Genomic DNA, 24,550 nt, shown 5'->3' with positions numbered 1-24,550 from the left:
TCAGGAATCCTGAATGAAAGCAAATAGGGCCTCGGGGCCCCGGATGCTTAAATTATAGCAATATCATGATAAAAGATTTACATATCAATATCATGATACAAATGTTTTATATATATAAACATCAGGAGTCCTGAATGAAAGCAAATAGGGGCTCGGGGTCCCCGGGTGCTTAAATGATATCAATATCATGATAAAAGATTTATATATCAATATCATGATAAAAAATTTTTCTTTATATACATTAGGAATCCTGAAGGAAAGCAATAGGGGCTCGGGGGCCCCGGGTGCTTAAATGATATCAATATCATGATAGAAGATTTATATATCAATATCATGATAAAAATGTTTTATATACGTACAGTCTGTAAGACAAAAGATACATGAGTATCTTAAATGAAAGCAAATCCGGCCTGGAGCTTAAATATCTACGTATATATATGTCAATATCATGATAAAAATCTTTTATATATAGCCATAAAGTATATTGAATGTAAGCAAATTCGGACCTGGAGGGCCGGAGTGCTTAAATATCAATATCAAAATAACAGATCTATTTTGATTGTAAAATGAATTGAAATTAAGTCAGACCGTAACCGTGATCATATCAAAAGAGGGAAGGGAAGGTCGAGAACAAGGATCGTATATATAATATATATATGTGACTAATACATAAAGTTAATCCAAATAAGAATGAGTAACGTTGGCTCTAAACAACTCGACCGGATGGTAATGTATAAAAGCTACTTCCGGGGATCCCGTAATGAAAGTCTTTATAAATATATATATATATATATATATATATATATATATATATATATATATATATATTTATATGAGGTCCGTGAGGTGCGTGACACTAGAGGGGGGAAGGGATCTTTAATGGGTCCGTGACGTGCGGGACCGAAGGAGTAGCACGTACAAAACTTGAAAAATAATATAACATGACAAGGTACCACGGACCGAGCAGAAAACTTCCCGCTGATCGTTGGCCAAACGAGCGACGGAAAGAAAATGACTACGACCGGGTAGAGTAGTGAAAAGAGTAAGTAATGTACGTTAATGTATAATAATAGAAAGCCTCAAAGATCAACGGGAACCGCCCGTGCAAAGAAAGCGGATGCCCCCGGGAGGGGTACATAGCGCTATAAGTGACTCAACTCGATCGGGAGAGAGAGAGGGAGGGAACCCTGGGGTGGGGTATCGGCGGGAGGGAACCCTGGGGTGGGGTATCGGCGGGAGGGAACCCTGGGGTGGGGTATCGGCGGGAGGGAACCCTGGGGTGGGGTATCGGCGGGAGGGAGGCTAGGAGTGGGGCGATAGCAGGTATACCAACCTGCCAGACCCATGATGATATGATCACGCGGAAAGACTAATAACACTATAAAACATAACACATGGTAAAATAAGATAGGAAGGCATGCTGGATGATAATAATAATAACATTAACTATACATCAATCGTAAAACAAACGAGGGAGCGAACATGAGACCGGAGAAAAACCCAAGCCTGACTGCGGCAGGGCTACCAACATAACACAGAGTCAGTGAAGTGCTAACAAAATGAAAACTAATATGTAATATCTGACTCATGAAAGCCCCTCGAGCTAATGCAAGCAAACGAATGACGTTAAAATGATAAGCAAGTCCGTGGCGTGCGAACGTAAATAATCCAAGTAATAATATAGTGGAATAGAACGCCCGAAGGCGATCAGGCATGCCAACTTACCGAAAATACGCACACGTATATGTAATAACTGTTAACATAATAACAGGACAATATAAAAATTAATACGGTGTGTGAACCGTGGATACCCATAAAGTTCATAACGAGAAACAATCAGTATGGAGGACTCATTGAAAATCGTTAAGAACGAACGAAAGAGAGATAGGAGGGGGCCGGGCGCCATGAAAGACCCACGCGGGGTCGGGAAAAATAAAGCTGTATAATATAAGCAAAAAAGGGCAAGGCCCCCTCTAAAATCTCAAAACTCATAGATCTGGTACTTAACTTAGATGAAGAGACAGTGGAGTCCGACATCTTGAGGTAAATCCAGAAAAAACCAGCGAAATTCACACACAAGGCAAAATACGGCTAGAAAGTTGCGTGCTATTTAAAGGAGTGACGTCACTGGCGTGGGATTGCTAGTAGTAGTGGGATGTTGAACGGCACCTCGCTGTTCGGGCATGTTGAGAGGAGATATCTAAATGGTGCGAGGCCTCTGGTTGTGATTTATTCAGCGCCCCAGTATTATACCGACACCTTATTAAGGTGAGCGAGCTGGGTTCAACCTAGCATTCCTATACAAATTTTTCTCTGGTAAATTCATAGCAGTTTTTACCTTAGAAATGATGTTAAAGGAGCATTTCACTGGGCGGCACGGGTCGGAGCCCAGAAATGACGTTTTGTTAGTTGATGTTTCTGATGAACCAGAAGACAATTTGAATAAATCAGAAATTCAAGTTGAGGTCCACCATCCCACTCAACAATTAGATCAAAAGGACAAAAAGAAAATAATCACAAAGCCTTATTTATCAAGATCCTCTTTGATAAAACCTTCTGGAAATATTGTTAAATCAAAAATTGCTAATGGGAAAACTTCATCCAAAAGTTCTTCTAGAAATTAAAGCATAGTTTTTTCCTTCATTTTGCAATGGAATTGTCAGGGTTTAGGGGCCAAAAATGAAGAACTAAAGCTCTTAATTCATGAGCATTCCCTCATAATTATATGTCCACAGGAGAGCAAGCTTGATGCTAATACCCCTTGTCCTTGCGAATATATTAGCTATAGGACGCCATAAGATCACTGAGTAGGGAGCTATGGTGGAAGTCTCATATACATTCGTCAAGATGTTCCCCAAATACCCTTATCTAATCGTACACCTCTGCAGGCAGCTGTTGTACATATTGATATAGGGAGAAAATATACAATTTGCTCTCTGTACTTTCCTCCAAATGATAACATATCGTATGATAATTTAGTAGAGGTGATTCAACAGCTCCCTCAACCTTTTATTTTACTTGGATATTTGAATAGTAGACATTCTTTGTGGGGTGATGTTTTAGCAAACACCAGGGGCCATATTATATCATCAATTGTGGAAAACAAGGATGTCAGACTCCTTAATACAGGAGAGCCCACACACTTCCACGACAAACAGGTACCTTGTCATGCATTGACCTTTCAATTGCAAGCTCTAACTGCCTTCTTGATTTCAATTGGAGGACATTAGAGGATTGGCATACTAGTGATCATGCACCAATCATTATAAACACCAACAATGGTCCACCTTCACAAAGATGGCCACGATGGAATCTTCACACAGCGGACTGGGTTAAATTTCGTGAGCTAAGTGAAATCAAGGGGAGTGCAGAGCAGTTTGAAAGTTGTGATGATGCCATAGACCTACTGAATGGAACTCTCCATACAGCAGGAGTCAATTCAATTCCCAAAACCACAGGATTATTCAAACGACGACCAGTCCCTTGGTGGTCTTCAGAATTAACTGCCTTGCTCAGAGCCACCAGAAAATCACTGACTAGATTGCATAGATGTCGTACTGAGGAAAATTTAATAGCATCCAAAAAGTGTAGACCACAGTTCCGTCGTGCCATGAAAGAAGCTAGACGCCAGTCTTAGGTGTCTTTTGTTTCCTCCATTAACAGTAGAACACCAACATCTTTTGTATGGAGGAAAATAAAAAAGATTGCAGGCAAATTTACCCCAAATCCACCACCAGTGTTGAAGTGAACGGTCAGTATGTGACTGAAGCTAGTTATGTTAGCAATGCCCCGGCTGATAATTTTTCAAATATATCATGCAAGTGCGAAGCAGCTCCTGGTCACCAGTATAAGAGCATTGAAGAAAAGAAAATTTTAAATATTGCAACAGGAAGGGAAGTCATATAATTCTCCTTTTACTGAAAGAGAATTTGATTCCGCACTTGCTAATTGTAACAATACAGCCCCTGGACCTGATGGAGTTCCATATGCAATGATTAAGCATTTACTTGTTCCAACACGGAGTACAGTACTTACCTCGAACTACTTTCTTATGAGTATCTGGGATCTCCTTCCAACCAACCAGAGTTTTGTGTAGTTTACCCTAGTCCCGTTTTCTATGAGGGGTAACCTCAGGTGGAGTGATACGCGCCCTGAGGCTAACCCCGGGTCAGAGAGCATGCTTGCTCAGGTCTCGATCTCCAGTAAGTTCTCTGGTCGCGTCGCGATAACATCTCGACGCTCTCTCCTTACCCAGTGCGACCCTTTGTGTCCCCGACCCCCTTTGTGTCTTACGCGGTCCCCACGTGGACCCATTGTGTTCATTCTATACCCTTTCCTACCCTTCTCCTCTGTGTTCGTCGTGTAGGGGCAGCTTATGTTCTCCTACAGCCACGTATCCGGAGTGCGGGTCCTGGAACGAGGTGCAGTGGGTGCGCTTCGGCACCAAGAAGAAGAAGGCGTCCAAGAGGTCACATAGGAAGCCGAGCCTCTCCTCGCCACTTACTTCTCCCGATGCCTCGTCGGATAGAGCTTCTCAGCCACCTTCCCCTACCCAGAGTAGGGGATGAGGTAAGTCAGTTGTGGGGAAGAGGCCCATTTCTCTTCCCCAGGAGTCTGAGTGGGTGCGGTATGCAGTAGCACCAAGAAGAAGTAGGCGACGAAGAAGTAGGCGACGAAGAGGTCGCCTAAGAAGCCGAGCGTCCCTTCCTCCCTTGCTTCGCCGGGCGTCTCGTCTGACCGAGCTTCCCTACCACCCTCCCTTACCCAAAGTAGGGGACGAGGTAAGTCCGTTGCGGCGGCCCTTCCCCAAGAGTCTGATCTTCAGGATAGTGGGGTTGTGGCGTTGTTCCAGGCGAGTGAGGGGCCTGAGGGAGGGGCGGGAGTGTGTACGGGAGACGGAGTCCTGGTGCAAGCAGGCCACGTCTTCTCTGATGACCCCATGTGGGGGAAAAATGTCCTTAATTCCTCTCCAGCCTCTTTGGCGTGTTTTTCAGTCACTTCTGCAGCCGAGGGCGCCGCCGAGAAGGAGCTTTCACCGCCGTCGGACCCCATTGCGTGGGTTTCCCCCAAGAGCAGTGAGTGGGTGATGGTTCACCGCGACAGGCTGCTGGAGCTAGCTGCGGCGCCCGGCCCTTCAAGTTGGCGTCCGAGGACGAGCTCCCCGGATAGATATTCCTCCGGCAGCAGCGGCACCCGACGGAGGGACTCATCATGGCAGGTTCCAATCGACAGGCGTAAGACCGCGAAGGTTCCGGCTCCATCCGCCCAGCGGAGAGAGTCGCCCCTTCGGTCTAGCAGCCGAGTCCTGACCTCCAAAGGACACCTAGCTCGTCACAAGCGCAGCCCTCGGTTTATCTCGACGGGCAGGCCCGCAGATACGAGAACCTCCGGAAGAGATGTTGGACCCAGGACGGAGGCCCCCGTCCCGACGGCGATGCCCGTCCTTCGACGTGAACCCCCGTGAGAGCGTCGGTCCAGGACTCCCCCACGTGCGAGGTCCTCCGTCGGAGTACCCCCGTCACATGTGTCAGCGCGCCTGTCGGAGGATCTCCCAGAAGGAGGCACAGAAGAAGTCGTCCCCCTAGGGAGGAATGGGTGCATGTCGCCACCCCACGCAGAAACCTCCTGGGAGCTTCAGCAGTTCCGGGTACCTCTGGCTGGCTCCCAAGGGCTCGTTCTCCCGCTCCGACGTACGCCCCCTACAGCAGGCTCTGGCAGACCGGCATAAGTCCGCGAAGGTTCCGACTCCTTCCGCCCAGCGGAGAGTCGCTTTTCGGTCTGGCAGCCGTGTCCCAGCCTCTAAGACTTCGACAGGCCGGCCAGAAGGTGAAAGACAACCAGCAGCCACGAGGAAGCTTGCAGCAGCTTGGTCCTCCATGGGGAGAGACAAGTCCAGGACGGAGGCCTCCGTCCCAGCGGCGATGCCCGTCCTCCATCCAGAACCACCGAAGTCGTACCACGACAAAGGATGCCTTCACCCCAAGCGGGGCCCCCGTCGTAGGTGCTCCTTCTCAGGCAGAAGGGCATCCGACGGAAGGCTTAGCGGACGAGGCCCCCGCGTACAGAAAAGTACTAGCCCTCATCAGACGGCATCACACGCTGGACGAACCGAAGCCCGCGACGGATGAGGACTGGCTCTCGGGCCTCAGCAGGTTGGTAGATACCCCCGTGCAGCAGAGGCCCTCACTGGCTGGCTCCCTAGAGCTCCTTCGCCATCCTCGCGGTACGTCTCCTCCAGCAGACCCGATCATCGACGGAAGTCATCGCACCAGGTCTCGGTCGAGGCATAAGCCCGCAAAGGTTCCGACTTCTCCCGCCCAGCGGAGAGAGTCGCCCCTTCGGACTGGCAGCCTTGTCCCGGCGTCCGGTTCTTCGATGGCCCGCCCTGAACGAAGGAACCAACCAGCCAGCACGGGGAAACCCGCGGCTCCATGGATCTCCGCAGGAGCTCCATCCGTCCAGCGGAGGCAGCCACTGGCTCGACCCGGCAGCATGGCGTCCATACCCGGTACCACGACAGTACCATTCAGGCTTCGTGGGCAACCGCTGGTATACCAGGGTACTCACACCCCACGGATTCCCTGGGAGGGGGTAGACCCATGACGGATACCTCCGTCCTGGTGGCTCCATCCGTGATGGAGCTAGCCGCTCCATCGTCCCGGCCAGCCCCATCTAAGCATTGGATGTAGCCGCTGACACACCCATGACGGCTACCTCCGTCCCGGCGGCTCCATCCGTGATGGAGCCAGCCGTGCCATCGTCCCGGCCAGCCCCATCCAAGCATCGGAGGCGGCCGCTTACATGGCAGGGTACTTAAACCCCACGGATTTCCCCGGGAGGGGGTAGACCCATGACGGCTACCCCCGTTCCTGATGGCTCCATCCTTAACGAAGGCAAAGTGGTTTTCCCCTAGCGGGTCGAACAGGGCTATTGCCTCTCCAGTGCCTGCCTCAGTGGCCGCTGGAGAGGCCACCCACGCACCTTTGCCCAGTGCCTCTTCAGCTCCGTCCGCCCATCTGATGTAGAAGTTGGCACACGTATCTTTCCCTTGCCTTGCCCCCCGTAGAGGAGCTTCGACTCCACAGTTAGCCTTCAGACCCTCCTACTCGGGCTCCAGGAGAGGGCGTTCAGGCCGCGGCTCTCGAAGGAGATAGGAGGGGAGGCCCCCTACCCCTGCCGATGCCTCAGGTGGGGGGATGCCTCAAACGATCTTGGCAAGCATGGCGGGACCACGGAGCGGATCCGTGGACCGTAGCAGTAATAAAGGAGGGGTACAGGCTGCCCTTCATAGCGAACCCCCTCCTCGGATCCCAGATCAACAGGCGGAGTGGTTGGCACCCAAGGACCCCTTGAGAGTAGCAGCATTGCAGAAAGAAGGCTCGGCAATGCTGGCGAAAGGGGCAGTAAAACCAGTCAAGAAACCGGGTCCAGGGTTCTACAGCTGGCTCTTCCTGGTGGAGAAGGCGACAGGGGTCTGGAGACCGGTCATAGACCTTTCAACCCTCAACAAATCCGTGTGCAACACTGACTTCAAGATGGACACTCCGAAGTCGGTCCTAGCGGCCTTGAAGGAGGAGGACTTCATGAGGTCCATAGGCCTCAAAGATGTCTACTTCCAGGTCCCTGTCCATCCCTCCAGCAGGAAGTTCCTAAGGGTAAAATGGAGTACCCAAACGTTGCAGTTCAAAACCCTATGCTTCGGACTGTTGACAGCCCTCAGGGCTTCACGAGGGTCTTCGCAACAGTTTCAGACTGGGCGCACGAACAGGGCGTCTGCCAGATTCGGTACCTAGATGACTGGTGGTTGCTTTCAGCCTCAGAGGAAGTACTGAGGGAGCAAGGTGCAAAGCTCCTGCAGTTCTGCAATGTCTTGAGTATCATCATCAACCTGGAGAAGTCCCAGCTGATACCCTCCACCAGGATCACCTACCTAGGGTTGGTCCTAGACTCCCGGAGGGCGAGGGCCTTCCCCTCGGGCCAGCCCAGGAGAGCAAAGGACTGGCAAAGACTGATAGGACTCCCCGTACAAGATAGTCTTGGTGTCCCCGGAGACGAAGGAAGTCCTGGAGTGGTGGCATGTCAGAACAAACACCCTCAAGGGAATGCCCTTCGCAACCGACCCTCCGGAGATGCTCCTGTTCATGGATAAAACCAAGGAGGGCTGGGGTGCCCATCTTCTCGACAAAACGGCAAAAGGTAAATGGGAAGTCGAGGAGACGAACCTCCACATAAACGTGCTGGAGATGAGGACCGTACAAAGGGCGTGCCTAGAGTTCGTCCATCTACCCCGGGGAAACACCGTGGCTCCGGTGTGCGGCAACGCCACGGTGGTGGCCTATGTGAAAAAGCAAGGAGGACTGAAGTCGAAGGAACGGTGCAGTCTCACGATGGAGTTCCTAGAATGGGCCGAAGTGGAGCAAATCAATTTTTCAGCCAGGTTCTCTCCGGGGGAAGAGGAACGTCCTGGCCGACGGCCTCAGCAGGATGGGTCAAATGGTAGGGCCCGAGTGGTCCCTACTCCCAGAAGTGGTCAAAACCCTCTTCCTGAAGTGGGGCTCGCCGGTGATAGACCTCTTCGCCACGAGACTAAACGCACAGCTCCCCGTGTTTTGTTTTCCTGGGCCAGATCTAGCAGCAGTGTTCAAGGACGCCTTCCAACACCCTTGGGACAACCTCGATGTTAACGACTTCCCACCCTTCGGGATGCTCAGTCAGGTCCTCACAGGGTGAGATGGACGGCCAACCTGTGGGTGACTTTGGTAGCCCCCTGGTGGCCAGAGAGAGAGTTTTTCGCGGATCTAAAGGAACTGGCACGCCTTCCACCTGGGTCACTTCCAGACAGACCAGACCTTCTCCGGCAGCCTCACTTCCAGAGGTTCCACGAAAACCCTCAATCCCTCCGCCTTCACGCGTGGAGGTTATCGAGCGTCTCCTGAGAAAGGAAGAATTTACGTCGGGGATGGCATCAAGGATGTCAGGGTACCGGAGGCGTTCGTCAGTCGAGGTGTACCAGGCGTAGTGGGCTACCTTTTCTAATGGGTGCTCCTCGAAGAACATCAGGCCGTTAGGAGCCTCCATTCACGAGATAGGGGACTTCCTGGTCTATCTCAGTGACGAAGTGGGCTCGTCCATCCCAAGTCTTCCTCCTGAAGGACCTAGACCTAGGTGCCTCCAGATATATCTCGACGCTCATCAAGAGCTTCGAGCAGTCGTGTTCCCCCCAAGCCGATAGAGTGCCCCAAGGGGATGTGGCTAGGGTACTGAAGATGCTTTCGGAACCTCCCTTCGAGCCTCTAAAAGACATTCTAGACAAGGAGCTCACCCTCAAGGCAGTCTTTCGTTTAGCTCTGGCATCAGCAAAGAGTAGGTGAGGTTCATGGCCTGTCGTACGAGATCTCACACTCGAAGGGCTGGCGAGAAGCTACCTTCAGATTCTTACCCTCCTTCGTAGCCAAGACTCAGAATTCAGCTGGTTGGGACCCCAAAGTTGAAGGGTTCTCAGTGCCAGCTATCCCTCGCACGGACAACCCGAGGAACTTGCTGCTGTTCCCTGTCAGGGCAGTATGGCAGTATTTAGAGAGGACAGCTAGACTTCGTCCCGAGATCAAGAGTCTGTTCATTTTCCTCGGGACTGTGAATAAGCCAGTCTCCATGAACACTATCTCCTTCTGGCTAAGGCAAGTGATCGTCAGGGCCTACAGTAGTGCAGGGGTCCCCCTTCCAGGAAAGCCCAGACCCCACAACATTAGGGGTCTAAATACTTCATTGGCATTTGAGAAAAACATGGCAGTGGGCCAAATCCTGAGGGCAGGCACTTGGTCTAGCCAGTCGACCTTTACGGCTCACTACTTGAAGGACTACTCGAGAAAGTCCCTGGACGGGTTCTCGCTCGGTCCCGTCATTTCCGCGCTCCAAGCGGTTTAAAGGTGTAGCCCCAGTGGTAACTGCAGGTAGTAAGTCCAAGAGACCCAGGTTCCTTCCTGAGCCCCCTTGTTCTTCCTTCCCCTATTCCCTTACCGGAAATGACTCGGGTAGCCCCCTGAAACTGCCATGGGATACACTATCATTGGAAGGACATGTCTCCTAGGATTCTTACAGAAGTGAGTTACTTAGACACTAAGATGGTTTTTTGCGTAGTTTTCCCTATTTCTCGTGTTTTCCTTGAGGTCAGCAGAACCTAGTCTCCTACCTAGGTTCCTCTTCTATACTCGTCACGGTCTCTAGGTCCTGAAGGACACTCCCACCTCCTAAGGTATAAGTCTCCTAAGAAAGTAGTTCGAGGTAAGTACTCCGTGTTGGAACAAATCACAAATTTTAAGTAATTTGTATTTTTCCTAACAGTACTTACCTCGAACTACTTTTTGGTAATGGCCCGCCCATCCTACCCCGAGTGCCTTGCTGGACTTCATAGATACCTAAGCTATCAAGAACTTACTGGAGATCGAGACCTGAGCAAGCATGCTCTCTGACCCGGGGTTAGCCTCAGGGCGCGTATCACTCCACCTGAGGTTACCCCTCATAGAAAATGGGACTAGGGTAAACTACACAAAACTCTGGTCGGTTGGGAGGAGATCCCAGATACTCCTAAGAAAATAGTTCGAGGTAAGTACTGTTAGGAAAAATACAAATTACTTAAAATTTGTGATATTTTAATGCAAATTTATTTATTTTAAGCATTGTTAACAGAATACTGGATGATCATAGTTATCCAAGTGTTTGGGAACTAGCCATTATTTTAGCCTTTTTAAAACCCGGTAAGGACAAGTTTTGTAGCAGCAAATTATGGGCCAATTGCATTGACATATTATTCATGTAAAATCATGGAGAAGATGGTCAATGTAAGACTGATATGGTACCTTGAAAAGAAGGGTATTTTATCACCTTGTCTTACCTAACCAAGGCATGTTCTTTCAAACAGATGAAGCCGTTGAATGGGAATTCTAGTCCCGGAGGGTTAAATTCTAGGTCCTCTAGAGGGTGGGTACCTATGCCCTCCAGAGTTATGGCACCATCTATATATGGAGCATGTAAGGCAAACCTCCAAGGGTTGTTTTTATCGAAGGGGGTTAACTTCGATGCGTCTGGGGCTGAAGGAGGAGGCATCTGAGTTCCTGAACGGATCAGATTCGCCACCATATCTTTGAGCTCCGTCATAGCTCCTTGGTTTGCCCTAGAATGTTGTTGTATCTGCTGTTGTATCTGCTCTTTAACAATATCCCTGATCATGTCGGCGGATAAGGAGGGATCCCGAGCACGATCCGCTGACGAAGCCCTGGACTTGGCGGACTTCGTCTTTTTAGTAGTCACTGTTTTAGGTAAAGTAATATGAACATCAGGATCCTTTGAGGGTCCCGGGACCGGTGACACTGATAATGGCAAAGCTGAAGGCTTAAAGATACGTAGTGGCTTCACCTTGGGTCGTACAGGAACGGAGGGATCCCGAGGAGAAGCCGTAGGCTTATCAAAGCCGTGAAAGGAAGTAGTAGAGGAAGGAGTGAGGGATGAAAGGGGGTCCACCAACTCATCACCACCTACCTGCTCATCCATGGGTTCGACGTCCAAATCTAGAAAGGACGCATCCTCCGTCAATAAAACTTCTTCCTCCGTTAGAATGGTTGCTCTAACCACCTCAATTAACGGGGCCGCTGTCTCCGGTGGAACTGCCGCAGTAGTAGAGCCCGGGAATAGGCGAGAAGCCCTGTCTCCATCAAGGAGATAGGGTGCGCCAGACGGAGCATTCCTCCCAAATCCTGACACCCACGGACGGAGAGCAGCTCTTGCCTCCCGGAGAGATTCATCATCAGCCTGAAAGAGGTGAGGGGATTAATGATGAAGCAATAAGCGATGTATATATATAAAGAACTAATTAGTTCATCGCAAAGGATATTAACAGGAACAAACTAGAACCAACTTACATCATCGCTCAGGAGTAGGGATGACAGCTCGTAGCAGAGCGTGCATGACTCCGGGAACCATACCATGTAGGGGGCTTGTCCCGGTTCCCGAGAGAAGGATATGGCGCAATGTGCATGGGACCGGCATAGATCATGGCCCAGGGGATCATTAAAAGCAGCGGAGCAGCCCTTGGCAGCGCAGCGGACTTTCTGTAAAAGAAAGAAGACATAAGTCTGGATGTTCCTTGAGACTCTGGTCAGTGAACAGATGAATAAAAAAAAATAAATAACATTAATTATGTGTGACTAATATGGTAGCTAATAAATTAATATACTAAAAACCAGTAACCACGTAACATGTAACTATAAACCTCATCGGTAAAATAATGTTAACCCCGGTTCTGATCGTCTGAGTGATCTCTGTTGACACCGGAGATCCGGTGACAAAGGTCCGTCATAGTGAAATCGTGAACATCAGCGGTAAGATAATATTAACCTCAATGCTGAACGTCTGTGTTATCTCCAGTGAAGCCGGAGATTCGATGAAAAAGGACCGTAATACGTAATGCAATTGTGATTAATCATGAAAAAGGTTCGTGTGCATAAGGCCGAAGCCGGAGTCTGAGTGCCGGGTTTCACCGTTGCACTCCAAATATCTGACTAGTTCTCACCCAATGAGTATCACTTATAGCGGAGTATAACTTAGGCGGAGCTACGGGTGGCGGCATAAAGCGATCCTAAAATAATGACTCGTACACTAACGGAACCTATTAATAATGCTAGCTATATTAACAGTAACCACATCAATAAAACGTAAATATCATCAAACGTAATATCATAAACCCGGAGAAGAAGAGGAGGCAGGAATAACTCGTGATCGTATAAAACGGAAAACGGGAAATCCACCTCTCCTTACTCGAGCTTAAGAAAGAAAACGAGAGAAAGGGTAACTCGTAACTGTAGTAACAGAAAACGAGCACTCCATGCTCACGCTCTCATGGTTACATTATAAAGAACCAAAATCACACAATGATATGATAAGAATAATGATAAAATTGTAATAACCAAGAACGAAGAATAACGACAACGTAACAAATAAATATAAAGATATACTGTAGTCTAAAACGAGCACCTTCCTGAGGCGTGTACGTAAACTATAACAAAGGCCAGAACGTTATTCTTCGTTCGTCCAAATTGGACTTGCTAGCAAAAAAATACCATAGTAAAAACAATAATAAAATAATGATAATAAAAATGGTCATAAAACGTAAGTGATATAACCTAGATGACAGAGTACCAGATGGGCAATATTAACTTGAAAAACTATCGAAGCGAACAAAACCAAAATGGCTGCCGTCACCGAAGAAGGCCAAGCCGCTTCTAAAATTAAAATCCACATTACTGGAAAGAGAACAAATGCCCGGTACTGAAAAACTGTCAAAACAAACTATGGTACTTAACATGGGTAAAGGTGAAGTAGCAGCGTCAGTCATGTTGAATTAACGACAATCACTTGAAAAAACACCGAGCACAAAAAAATTACGACTATGCGGACAAGTCCAAAACAGAAGATGACCTAGAGGGCGCGTGGTAGGTGTCGGTGGGGTGGTCTAACTGTGTTCTCTAGGGCCTGTCACGGCCTTTCCCTTTGATGAAGGGATTATCTAAATGGAAGACAGCCTGTGAATAGTGGTTTTCACACGCCCTTGTTGTATACACGACACCCACAAGGTGATCGCGCGAGGGTAGTAACCTCTGCATTCCATGCTTTTATCTTTCTCTAGTATATTTGGAAGATTTATATTAGAAAACTGTAAAGAAGGACTTCTTTCACCGGGCGTCACAGGTCTCTTCCCAGAAATAGATTTTTCCTTCGTCAAAATCCCTTTTTATCACCCATTCAATGTGGATTCAGAAAAAAGCACTCAACGACTGATGTGTTGATACTACTTGAGTCCTCTATTTGTGAAGCCTTTGCTTCCAAACAGCACCATTAGACAGTCTTTTTTTACCTTGAAAAGGCATATGATACCACATGGAGATATGGTATACTTAAAACAATTCATGTATTTGGATTAAGAGGAGAGCTACCAGTATTTATTCAGTCATTTCTTTCACATAGAGTTTTTCATGTGAGAGTAGGGGAAACTCTATCAGAGAGTAAATGCCAGGAAGAAGGAGTTCCTCAGGGTAGTGGGCTAAGTGAAACCCTGTTTGCACTAATAATTAATGGGATATCCTCAGTCATTCCCCGGGATGTTCTCTCAACATTATTTGTGGATGATCTCTCCATATCATTTGCTGGAGGTAGAATGTCAATGGTTGAGAGAAAACTACAACTCTCAATTGACAAAATTAATCAGTGGGCCGATATGAATGGCATTAAGTTCTCAACAAGTAAAACTACTATTATCCATTTCTGTCGTATTTGGGGAGTACAGCCAGACCCGGATATATACATTAACGGTCTACGGATCCCATGTGTAAGTGAAGGTAAATTTTTAGGTTTGATATTTGATTGTAGGGTTACATGGGTTTCTCACTTAAAAGCATTAAAAGCTAAATGTCTTGAGGCTCTGAATCTTTTAGAAGTATTGTTCCACACATCCCGGGGGGGCAGACCGCAATACTATTTTAAAATTTTACGAGGCCTTGATTTTTTCCAAGATTAGTAATGGATGTGAAATATACTCCTCAGCCACCCCAAGCCGGTTAAAGATATTAAATTCAATACATCATGCTGGTATTAGATTGTCCACAGGAGCGTTTAGAACCTCACCTATCCCAAGTCTCCTTGTTGATGCTGTAGAGTTGCCTCTAGACCTTTACCGTATGTCTGCTATTATTCTGTGTTGGTTTAGACTGCAAAGTCTCCCTAATTAGTCTTTCAGACTGCAAGCCTTTTGAGGCACTCAACATACTTGGAGTTGTCCCCAAAATCTCCACAAGCTTATGGCTTTCGGGTGAAACAGTTATTAAACAGTCTTGATATAATTAGAATTAAGGTGCTTCCATTTAAGGTATCATCAATGCCTCCATATAAATTACCTGAGGTATCTTTTTGTAAATACAGTACTTTATTGAAGTTAAGAAGAATATGACTGACTTAGAATCCAGGTCTCTTTTTATGGAACATGTTGCAGAACATAGGGGATCGACTTTTATATATACTGAGGGCTCCAAATGTGATGCTGGCGTTGGATTTGGAGTACATAGTAATGATTTTAATTGTATAGGTCCACTTCCTCTAACAGCTTCCATATTTACTGCCGAACTGTATGGCATACTAACTGCTATTGAGAAAATAGTATTGGAAAAGGAGGGTAATTTTACCATTTTTAGTGATGGAAGGAGTATCCTTCAAGCTTTATAAGTTTTTAATTCTAGTAACCCTCTAGTTTTAAAGATTTTAGAATGGCTTTTTATTATTGGACGGAGAGGTATAATAGTTCGATTTTGTTGGGTTCCAGCACATGTAGGTGTGTGTGGGAATGAGAAGGCAGATTTACTGGCAAAGAATGCTGCATCCGAGTTGCTACCAAGAAGATATCCCATTCCCTATAATGATATCCTACCTAACATCAAGAAATGGTTTTGTAATAAATGGCAACAGCAATGGGATAGTCTATATGGCAATAAAATGAGAGAAGTAACAAATGTCATATCTCCTTGGCTGTATAACATGATGCCCTGAAAATGGGATACTTCCCTTTGTCGTCTCCGTATTGGTCACACTCAGTTGACACACGAGTTTTTTCTGAAGGGCCAACACCAACCGTATTGCGACGACTGTTCAGTACCTTTAACAGTGAGGCATTTGTTGACCGAATGCCTCAATTATGATAACTAAAGAAATAGATATCTGGTTGAAACTTTAGGTGAGGATGGCAAGTTCATCCTTGCCAAGATTCTTGGACATGATGTGTCCTACTATGCGAGCAACATTTTTAGATTTATTTCAGAAGCTGATCTTTTGAAAACTATATAACTTTTATAATGAAATTCAACTTATATGGTTCTAATTGAATATTTTTTAAATTTTTATATGAAATAAATACTGTATTGGCGTCAATGACCTTAGATGTCAGGATGCCTTAAAACTTGTAATCAATCAATCAATCAATAAATGATCCTTCCCAACCATATTGAGAGTTGGGCAAATGATTATCAATACAGGGTATTTTTTTTTCGAAACAAATGCAACTTCTTTTAAACAAAATTTCAAAATTTCATGAAAACACAACTAACAGTGTGTTTCCATCTCTGATCTGTGTTATTTTCCCACAACTTGTAGATCAGAAAACAGCCTAAATACGTACCTGTACCTGTTTGGGATTCTAGGATCCATCCCCACTTTCTCATTACTCTACTAATATCCAAATACAGTACTAATTTCTTTTAAGATGGACTAAAGTGTCAGGAACACATTAAAGGGCTGACTATGAATAATAACTATGTTTGAAAATAAAAATTTATTTTGTTTTCCAAAAGTTATATCTTTAAAAAACTTGTAGTCCTTTTTCTTTTCAAACCGCAGAAACTATAAAAGTAATAATTATGTACAGAATTTAAACCTAATATTTGATAACTATAATTAATGATGATTGGAGCCATGTTTTCTATTTGCTTTTTTAGTACTGTATTCCATTTTAAGTCTTGATAGTTTTTTTTTTCAAGTTCTACTGTATTTTTACATATATTTTAAAATCCTGTGCATTTTCATTTCATTTTGAAGATGAGGACCTCAACAGTAGTCAAGTATCTATCATTAATCTCCAGAAGCATCGTTATGTGCGAAGAATTCAACATTACATAGACTCGTTAGAAAAACTTGAAAGGTGAGATATTTTAAATGTTTCATAAACATTTTTTTTTTTAAATTGCTTTGTGTGCGGGACATAAAATTTGCATAGCATAGATTGGTTTATGATCTATTTGACTTTATTGAGATAGAATTGTTAAATTCTGTTTTATATGATTTTAATAATTTTTATCATTTTTTTTCTGTAAAGTTAGATTGAATATAGATAACCTTTGCCATGTACAGTATATAAAATGATGTACCTTAACACAGTATAGGTGATGGATATACTGTGTGCAGTTAGTGATAGTTATGATACAAATTACAGTATAACTAATGAAAAACATTTATTTATATATTATACAGTATACTCATGCCATAGGTGTAAGAACCCAATGGCTATTAGAATAATATTATATAGTATTACTACTGAGCTGCTCATCTCTTGACTGTATGGTACTGTGGTAGATATTGCAGCTTCTTTAGTGATTATTTTGGTAGTTACTATACAGCAATTGTGAATATGAAGTAATGATTTTTCGTCATCATTATAATCATTGTTCTCTTTATGGTTAGACTTAATAAAAAAATTCTCTACATTCTCTTCTGTCCTCTCCAGACCATCCAAGACTGGAAGATGCAAAATACATGGGAAGATGCATTAGCATTTCTCTGGTGGATATACAAGGTGCCTCACACTGAGGGACCTGGGGGAACCCAAACATAGAATTAGGCAAAAGAAAAAAAAAAACTTTCTGAACTTCTATCAGGTTATGTCCTTAAGGGTGTGTCCACACAGGCAGCGATTATGCATATGGAGGCAGGGATAATTTGTAGCCGGAATTGACTATACATTTATTCGTATGAGATCATTTGCACAGAATGGTGAAGATTCTGGTTATAACAGTCATAGTGAAATCAGTGCAATACAAATTCCATCTTCAGCCCACTCTTGCCTACAACTGCCAAATTACTGCCTGTGTGGATGTAATCTGAAACAGTTTAAACTTTAGACCTTTGAATGAGGTTATGTAGGTACTTTGACAAATACCGGTAGTTACTAAGGACAGCAAAAGAACAGAAATGTAGAACATCAATTCAAATATAAGAGCATCTTGGTAAACTGAAAAGTAAAGACATTAATTTCACCCCATAATTTTTATCTAAAATAGTCTGATTACTCTGAAGGTTCCAAATAATGGAATTGTTCCGTAACTGAATTACAAACCACGCTATTTAATATGGGTAATTACTTTCGGCGTAGCTGAAATGACGAGCCATTAGAATTTTAACGAGGGTTTATTACCCCACTGCTAGTAGGCGGGGGGTAGGGAGGGTAGCTTGCTACCCCCCCCCTCACACACACCTGTGCTTGAGCTCACTTTGCTCTCAGCTCGGGTGGTAGTCGGACGTGTCCGCTGTCTCCCTCGCCTTCTTTGACAGCCATTGCTAATCTTTTGTTTGCTTTTCCTTTGACAGAGTGTGTGTGAAGTTGGCCTCTGCGATGCGTAAGTGTCCTGGATTACCTGACCGCCCTTGTGGCACGTATATGTCGGCAGTCGAAACGGACCCCCACACCTTGTGTCCTTACTGTAGGGGCCAGCAGTGTGATAAGAATAATGTGTGTGGTGAGTGTAGGGAGTGGTCTACCTCCCAGTGGGAGATGTTTTCTCGGCGCCAGAAGAAGAAGTCCAGACGGGATATTTCTCCTTCGAAGGTTTCTTTGAAAGGAGAAAATCCCAAGGGCTCTTCTTCCGTGGCCCAAACCTCCTCCGAAGCTCCCACTCGATCGGTTTCTTCCAAGAAACTGTCGAGTGGTAGCGTAGGCCGTAGTTCTGTTGACCGATCTCGGGGTTTGGGAGAGGGAGTTGCCTCTCATAGCGAGGCAGCTCCTCTTCCTCCCCCGGGGGAGGATTTTAATGTAAATGTGTCTAATAATGATTTGTTGCAGCTTTGGGCTTCCTTGGGGCTTGAGGGTTCGCCCTCCAAGGAAGCCTTGTTTGACATGATCAGGTTGGGGGCAGCTGTCAAACAATCGCCGACTTTAGCAGAGGTTGATCCTCTGTCTATCGTCGACGTTGTTGTGGCAGAGGCTTCCGATGACTTGTATCAAATCTCTGCTCCTGATGTTGCTGATGCAACTGAAGGCTTAGTTCCCCCCTCCGAACATCCTTCGAGGGAGGAACTAAGTCCAACGGTCTCTCCTGCCGGTGATTCTCCCCCTCGGGGGTGTTCACTCACAGAGACTCCTCTTCGGAGGACTGCTGATGGTCAGCCCGCTGACCCCATGGCCCCCAGAGGGCATATAAAGCGTAAAGCCCGCCTTCCTCTTTGCCGTAGAGGCCTTCCTTCACCTCACAAGGGTGTTAGGAGGCGCCTCTTCGGTTCATCATCTCCGCAGTCCGCCGCAGAGGAACCTCGCCGTCGTTCTACGACTCTACCAGCTACATCCCTGGACCTCTCCGCAGATCGTTCGCAATCTCTTTCTGTGGAAGGTCGTCCTTACAAAGAGCACGCCGACCTTCCACCCGCCAGACCTGCTGACCTGCCGTCGCTGTTCCTGGCTGCTGACGCGCTGTGGGCGCCAACTCATCCCGTTGTAAAACGGGCTACGGTCCCTTCGGGGCACAAAGGGCTTTCGCATAAAATTGTGCCTAAGTCCCTTACGCGCCAGGTCTCCTCTGCGCGCCAACTGACACCTGCGCGCAAGCGCTCGCTTGCAGAAGTTCCTGTTATAGCGCGCCAGCGCTCACCTACACGCTAGCATTCTCCTGTTCGCCAGTGCGCTACTGCGCGCCATGCGCGCCCCCGTTTTCCTGCGTGCCAGCGCTCGCCTATGCGCCAGCGCTCTCCTGCGCACCAGCGCTCTCCTGCGCGCCAGCGCTCGCCTATGCGCCAGCGCTCGCCTATGCGCCAGCGCTCGCCTGCGCGCCAGCGCTCGCCTGCACGTCAACGATCTCCTGCGCGCCCACGATCTTCTAATCTGTGTGCAAGGGGGAAGGTAACCTCTTCCCCTGCTCGTCAGCGCTCACCGAAGCGCCATCAATTGCCGACGCGCCATCGGACCCCGCCTGCTCGCCATCCGTCACCTGCGCGCCATCGCTCGCAGTCTCCGACACGCGCCCACGAGATTGCACACGCGCCCACGAGATTGCACACGCGCCCACGAGATTGCACACGCGCCCACGAGATTGCACACGCGCGCCCTGCGTGCCCACCTCCACAACCAGATGTGTGCTCTCATGCGCGCCCGCGCGCAAGGGATATATCTCCTGCGTGAGCGCGCCCAACGTTATTGCCCTCACGGGCTCTTCGACCAGATCCTGCGCGCGCGCGAACAATCGTCTTCGCACTCGTGAGTGCTCATCCAGTCTTCTGCCCGCCGTCTGCCATCTCCAGCCTGCGTGCCCTCGCCATCGCCCTCGCGCGCCAACATTCGCCCGCGCGTGACCCAGGGCAAATCCCATTGCGCGAACGCCAGCGCGATCCCAAGCGCGATCCCCAGCGCGATCCCACGTGCGAGGCTGCAGGACAAAGCGCGGCCAGGTCATCATCGTCGCTTCCTTGGACCTCTCCGCAGATCGTTCGCGATCTCCTTTGGTGGATTGTCGTCCCTACAAAGGGCACGCCGACCTTCCACTCGCCAGACCTGCTGACCTGCCGTCGCTGTTCCTGGCTGCTGACGCGCTGTGGGCGCCAACTCATCCCGTTGTAAAACGGGCGACGGTCCCTTCGGGGCACAAAGGGCTTTCGCATAAAATTGTGCCTAAGTCCCTTACGCGCCAGGTCTCCCCTGCGCGCCAACTGACACCTGCGCGCAAGCGCTCGCCTGCAGAAGTTCCTGTTATAGAGCGCCAGCGCTCACCGGCGCGCCAGCGCTCTCCTGTTCGCCAGCGCTCACCTGTGCGCCAGCGCTTTCCTGTTCGCCAGCGCGCTGCTGCGTGCCATGCGCGGCCCTGTTTTCCTGCGCCGCGCCAGCGCTCGCCTATGCGCCAGCATACTCCTGCGCGCCAGCATACTCCTGCGCGCCAGCGCTCGCCTGCGCGCCCACGATCTTCTGATCTGGTTGCAAGGGGGAAGGTAACCTCCTCCCCTGCTCGCCAGCGCTCACCGAAGCGCCCTCAATTGCCGACGCGCCATCGGACCCCGCCTTCTCGCCATCCGTCACCTGCGCGCCATCGCGCGCAGTATCCGACGCACGCCCATGAGATTGCACACACGCGCCCTGCGCGCCCACCTCCACAACCAGATGTGTGCTCTCATGCTCGCCCGCGTGCAAGGGATATATCTCCTGCGCGAGCGTGCCCAACGTTATCGCCCTCACGGGCTCTTCGACCAGATCCTGCGCGCCCGCGCGCGCGCTAACAATCGCCTTCGCACACGTGAGTGCTCATCCAGTCTTCTGCGCGCCCTCTGCCATCTCCAGCCCGCGTGCCCTCGCCATCGCCCTCGCCCTCACGCTCCAACATTCGCCCGTGCGCGACCCAGGGCAAATCCCATCGCGCGAGGCTGCAGGACAAACCCCCCCCCCTCCGCAAGCGCAGTACAGCGCGCTCGCCGGAGGAAGGGAAGATTTCGGATAGGTCCAGGGACTTTTGTCCTTCTTCTTTTCAGGCAAACAATCCTTTGGTAACTCCTCCTAAGGATTGAATGATCCCCTTCCCTCCAGAGGGAGTTTCTGACAGCGCAGCTGTCGGTCAGCAGCCTTGGTTTGGGTCCCTGGTCAGAGCGGTCATGCAGGCTTTTAAGCCTGTACTCTCTCAGCTGGTCCACAAATCAGTGGCAGCTTCTACTCCCCTGAAGAGGAAGAGAGGAGTATCTGACGTGGTAACTTCTTCAAGGGCAAAGCTGACTCCTCGGAAGTCTTTGAGGAAGGCCTCCTCACCCCCCCAGACTTTCACTCCCTCCCCTTCAGACGAAGATTTCCCGTCCTCAGGGGAGTCACGTGAGGTGAGGCGTTCTCCCATCGCACCAATGAGGGAAACCCCACCTCGCGCTGGGAAGTCTTCTTGGGTAGGGGTGGAGAAGAGCCTCCCACCATCACTGTTGGAGTTCTGCATCCCTCCCAGGAGGGAGTCGAAGGACTCTTAAGACTTTACCTAAGTCATCCTCGAGGATTAGACCGGAGCCAGCCAAGCCCTCAGAGAACGTCCACGAGTCCCCTCAAGAAGAGCCTTTGGGGACAGGAGACTTCGCTGCTAGCCCTTCAGGAGGAGAGCTACAGGAATCAGAGCATGCGTTCTGGCAGGTTCTGACCCTTATGAGGGTTCTCAATGGGTTTGTGGATCCAGAGATTCCCCCTCGTGAGGGCAAGGACATGGTCTTGGACAGAGGCTTTGGTACTCAAAAGCCCTCAAAGGCAAGCGCGGCTTTGCCCCGGTCTCAAGGGGTTAAGAGTGCCAGAGACAAGGTCGAAGGCCAGCTCTCCGAGCTTGCCTCCTCCAGCCGATCCAGCGCCGGTAACAAACTCCTCCCGCCTCCTCGTGTCCATCAGAGGAGGTACTTTGACATCATAGAGGAGACTTGTTTAGCTCTTCCCCTACACCACTCTTTGGAAGAGCTTACCAGGGAAGTCCCTCAAGAGAGACTCTCCAACCGGCAAGTCTCGTTCTTGGAAACGGAGATCCTTAGCCAGGAGAAGGTGACGAAGTGTGCCATGCAGGCAACTTCGTGGCTGGACATCTGGCTAGGGTCTCTGGGCATCCTGTTATGATCTGAGGACTTGTCCAAAGAGAGTACCAGGAAGGCCATGGAGACCTTTTTACTCTCAGGCACTCGTACAATCGAGTTTCTAGCCCACCAAGTCTCGAACTTGTGGGCTAATACCATCTTGAAACGTCAAGATGCGGTGTCTGAGAGATTCCACCAAAAGGTCCCCAGTACCGAGATCAGCAGGCTCAGGCATTCTTCCATCTTGGGGAAGAATTTGTTCGAGCCTAAGGACGTGGAGCAGGCAGCTGAGAGGTGGAGGATGTCCAACCAGGACTCTCTCCTACATAGAGCTTTAACATCAAAGCCCTATAAACCTCCAGCAACTCAGCAATCACGTCCTACCAAGACCACGAAACCGGCAGCTACAGCGAAGACAACGGTGTTTAAGCCCTTTCCTGTCAAGGACAAGAAAGGCAAAAAGTCCTCCAGGGGAGGAAAAAAGCCTAGTGGGAGCGGCCGAGGCCGCAAACGCTAGGATTGGCAGTCCCCCTGCATGTCCACCAGTGGGGGGGATGCCTACAAAGTTGCGCAAATAGGTGGCAGCAACTCGGGGCCGATTCCTGGATGATTTCCGTAATCAGTCAAGGATATTGCGTCCCGTTCACAACATCTCTACCTCCCCTGACAGCGGATCCAGTGTCGTTGAGCTCCCTTGCCATGGGATCGGCAAGGGGGCAAGCCCTTCGGGCAGAAGTCGAGACCATGTTGAAGAAGGGCATTCTCCAAGAGGTCGTCGACAGGTCCCCAGGCTTCTTCAGTCGACTCTTTCTTGTAAAGAAGGCGTTTGGAGGCTGGAGACCAGTCATCGACATCTCAGCTCTGAACAGGTTTGTCAAGCAGACCCCGTTCAGCATGGAGACGGCAGACACGGTTAGACTTACAGTGAGACCGCAAGACTTCATGTGTACACTGGATCTGAAGGACACGTACTTCTAGATCCCAGTCCATCTGTCTTCAAGGAAGTACTTAAGTTTCAGCCTAGACGACAAGATCTACCAGTTCAAGGTGCTGTGTTTCGGTCTCTCCACAGCACCACAGGTTTTCACCAGAGTGTTCATCCTAATATCGTTGTGGGCTCACAGGATCAGCATCCGTCTCCTCCGTTATCTGGACGACTGGCTGATCCTAGCAGACTCGGAGTCAGCCCTTCTTCGTCACCGAGACAAACTTCTGGGACTTTGCCAAGATCTGGGGAACATGGTAAATCTCGAGAAGTCTTCTCTGCTTCCTACTCAAAGACTGGTATATCTAGGCATGATCATAGACACCAATCTCAACGAAGCCTTCCCATCAGACGACAGGATAGCAAGGCTGAGAAGGGTCGTGAGTCCTTTCTCCTCAGACGAGAAGAGCTTCCAGCCCAATCGTGGTTACGTCTCCTCGGTTACCTCTCATCCTTGGCCCGTCTAGTTCTCAACCGTCGCCTCAGAATGAGATCTCTCCAATGGCGACTCAAGTCCCCGTGGAATCAGGGTCACGATCCCCCGGACGTCATGATCCCTATGGGTCCTGCGGAACAGACGGACCTTCAGTGGTGGGTGACAGACGAGAACCTACGAAGGGGAGTGGATCTTCTCGTCCTCCCCCCGGATTTGATGCTGTTTTTGGACGCCTCAAAGAAAGGGTGGGGGGCCCACGTTCTGCATCACAGGACCTCAGGCCTGTGGTCAGAATCAGAAAAGGGCCTCCATATAAATCTGCTAGAAATGAAGGCCGTATTCCTGGCGCTTCAACAGTTCCAACAATACCGGGGGGGTCACTCTGTGGAGGTGATGAGCGACAACACCACAGTAGTGGCTTACATCAACAAGCAAGGAGGTACCTTTTCAAAGCAGCTATCCCATCTCTCAGTAGAGATACTGAGATGGACCAAAGTCCACTCGATTCCACTATCGGCTCGCTTCATTCCAGGCAAGAGGAATGTGCTCGCCGACAGTCTGAGCAGAGCGTCTCAGATAGTGACTACCGAGTGGTCTTTGGATCATATAGTAGCCAACAAAGTCCTGACTTTGTGGGGTTCCCTGACTGTGGATCTGTTCGCTACAGTGCTGAACCACAAGCTCCCACTGTACTGCTCCCCAGTCCCGGATCCCAAGGCACTCTGGCAAGATGCCTTCCAACAACGGTGGGACAACATCGACGT

The 24,550-nt window shown here is 48.8% G+C and overlaps 1 protein-coding gene across 2 annotated transcripts in view; it reads left to right on the top strand.

Moving 5' to 3' along the window:
- Positions 1-24,550, top strand: part of LOC137655090 (serine-rich adhesin for platelets-like) — a 258,167-nt gene that overhangs the window by 160,047 nt on the left and 73,570 nt on the right. For both annotated transcript variants that reach the window (XM_068388991.1, XM_068388984.1), the window contains one exon: positions 16,630-16,732. In XM_068388991.1, the coding sequence (XP_068245092.1) occupies positions 16,630-16,732 (103 nt within the window). The remainder of the gene's footprint in view (positions 1-16,629; positions 16,733-24,550) is intronic.

The sequence above is a fragment of the Palaemon carinicauda genome, chromosome 1, assembly GCF_036898095.1.
Source record: "Palaemon carinicauda isolate YSFRI2023 chromosome 1, ASM3689809v2, whole genome shotgun sequence".
Taxonomy (NCBI): Eukaryota; Metazoa; Arthropoda; class Malacostraca; order Decapoda; family Palaemonidae; genus Palaemon; species Palaemon carinicauda.
This window is presented reverse-complemented; position numbering and strand designations above follow the sequence as displayed.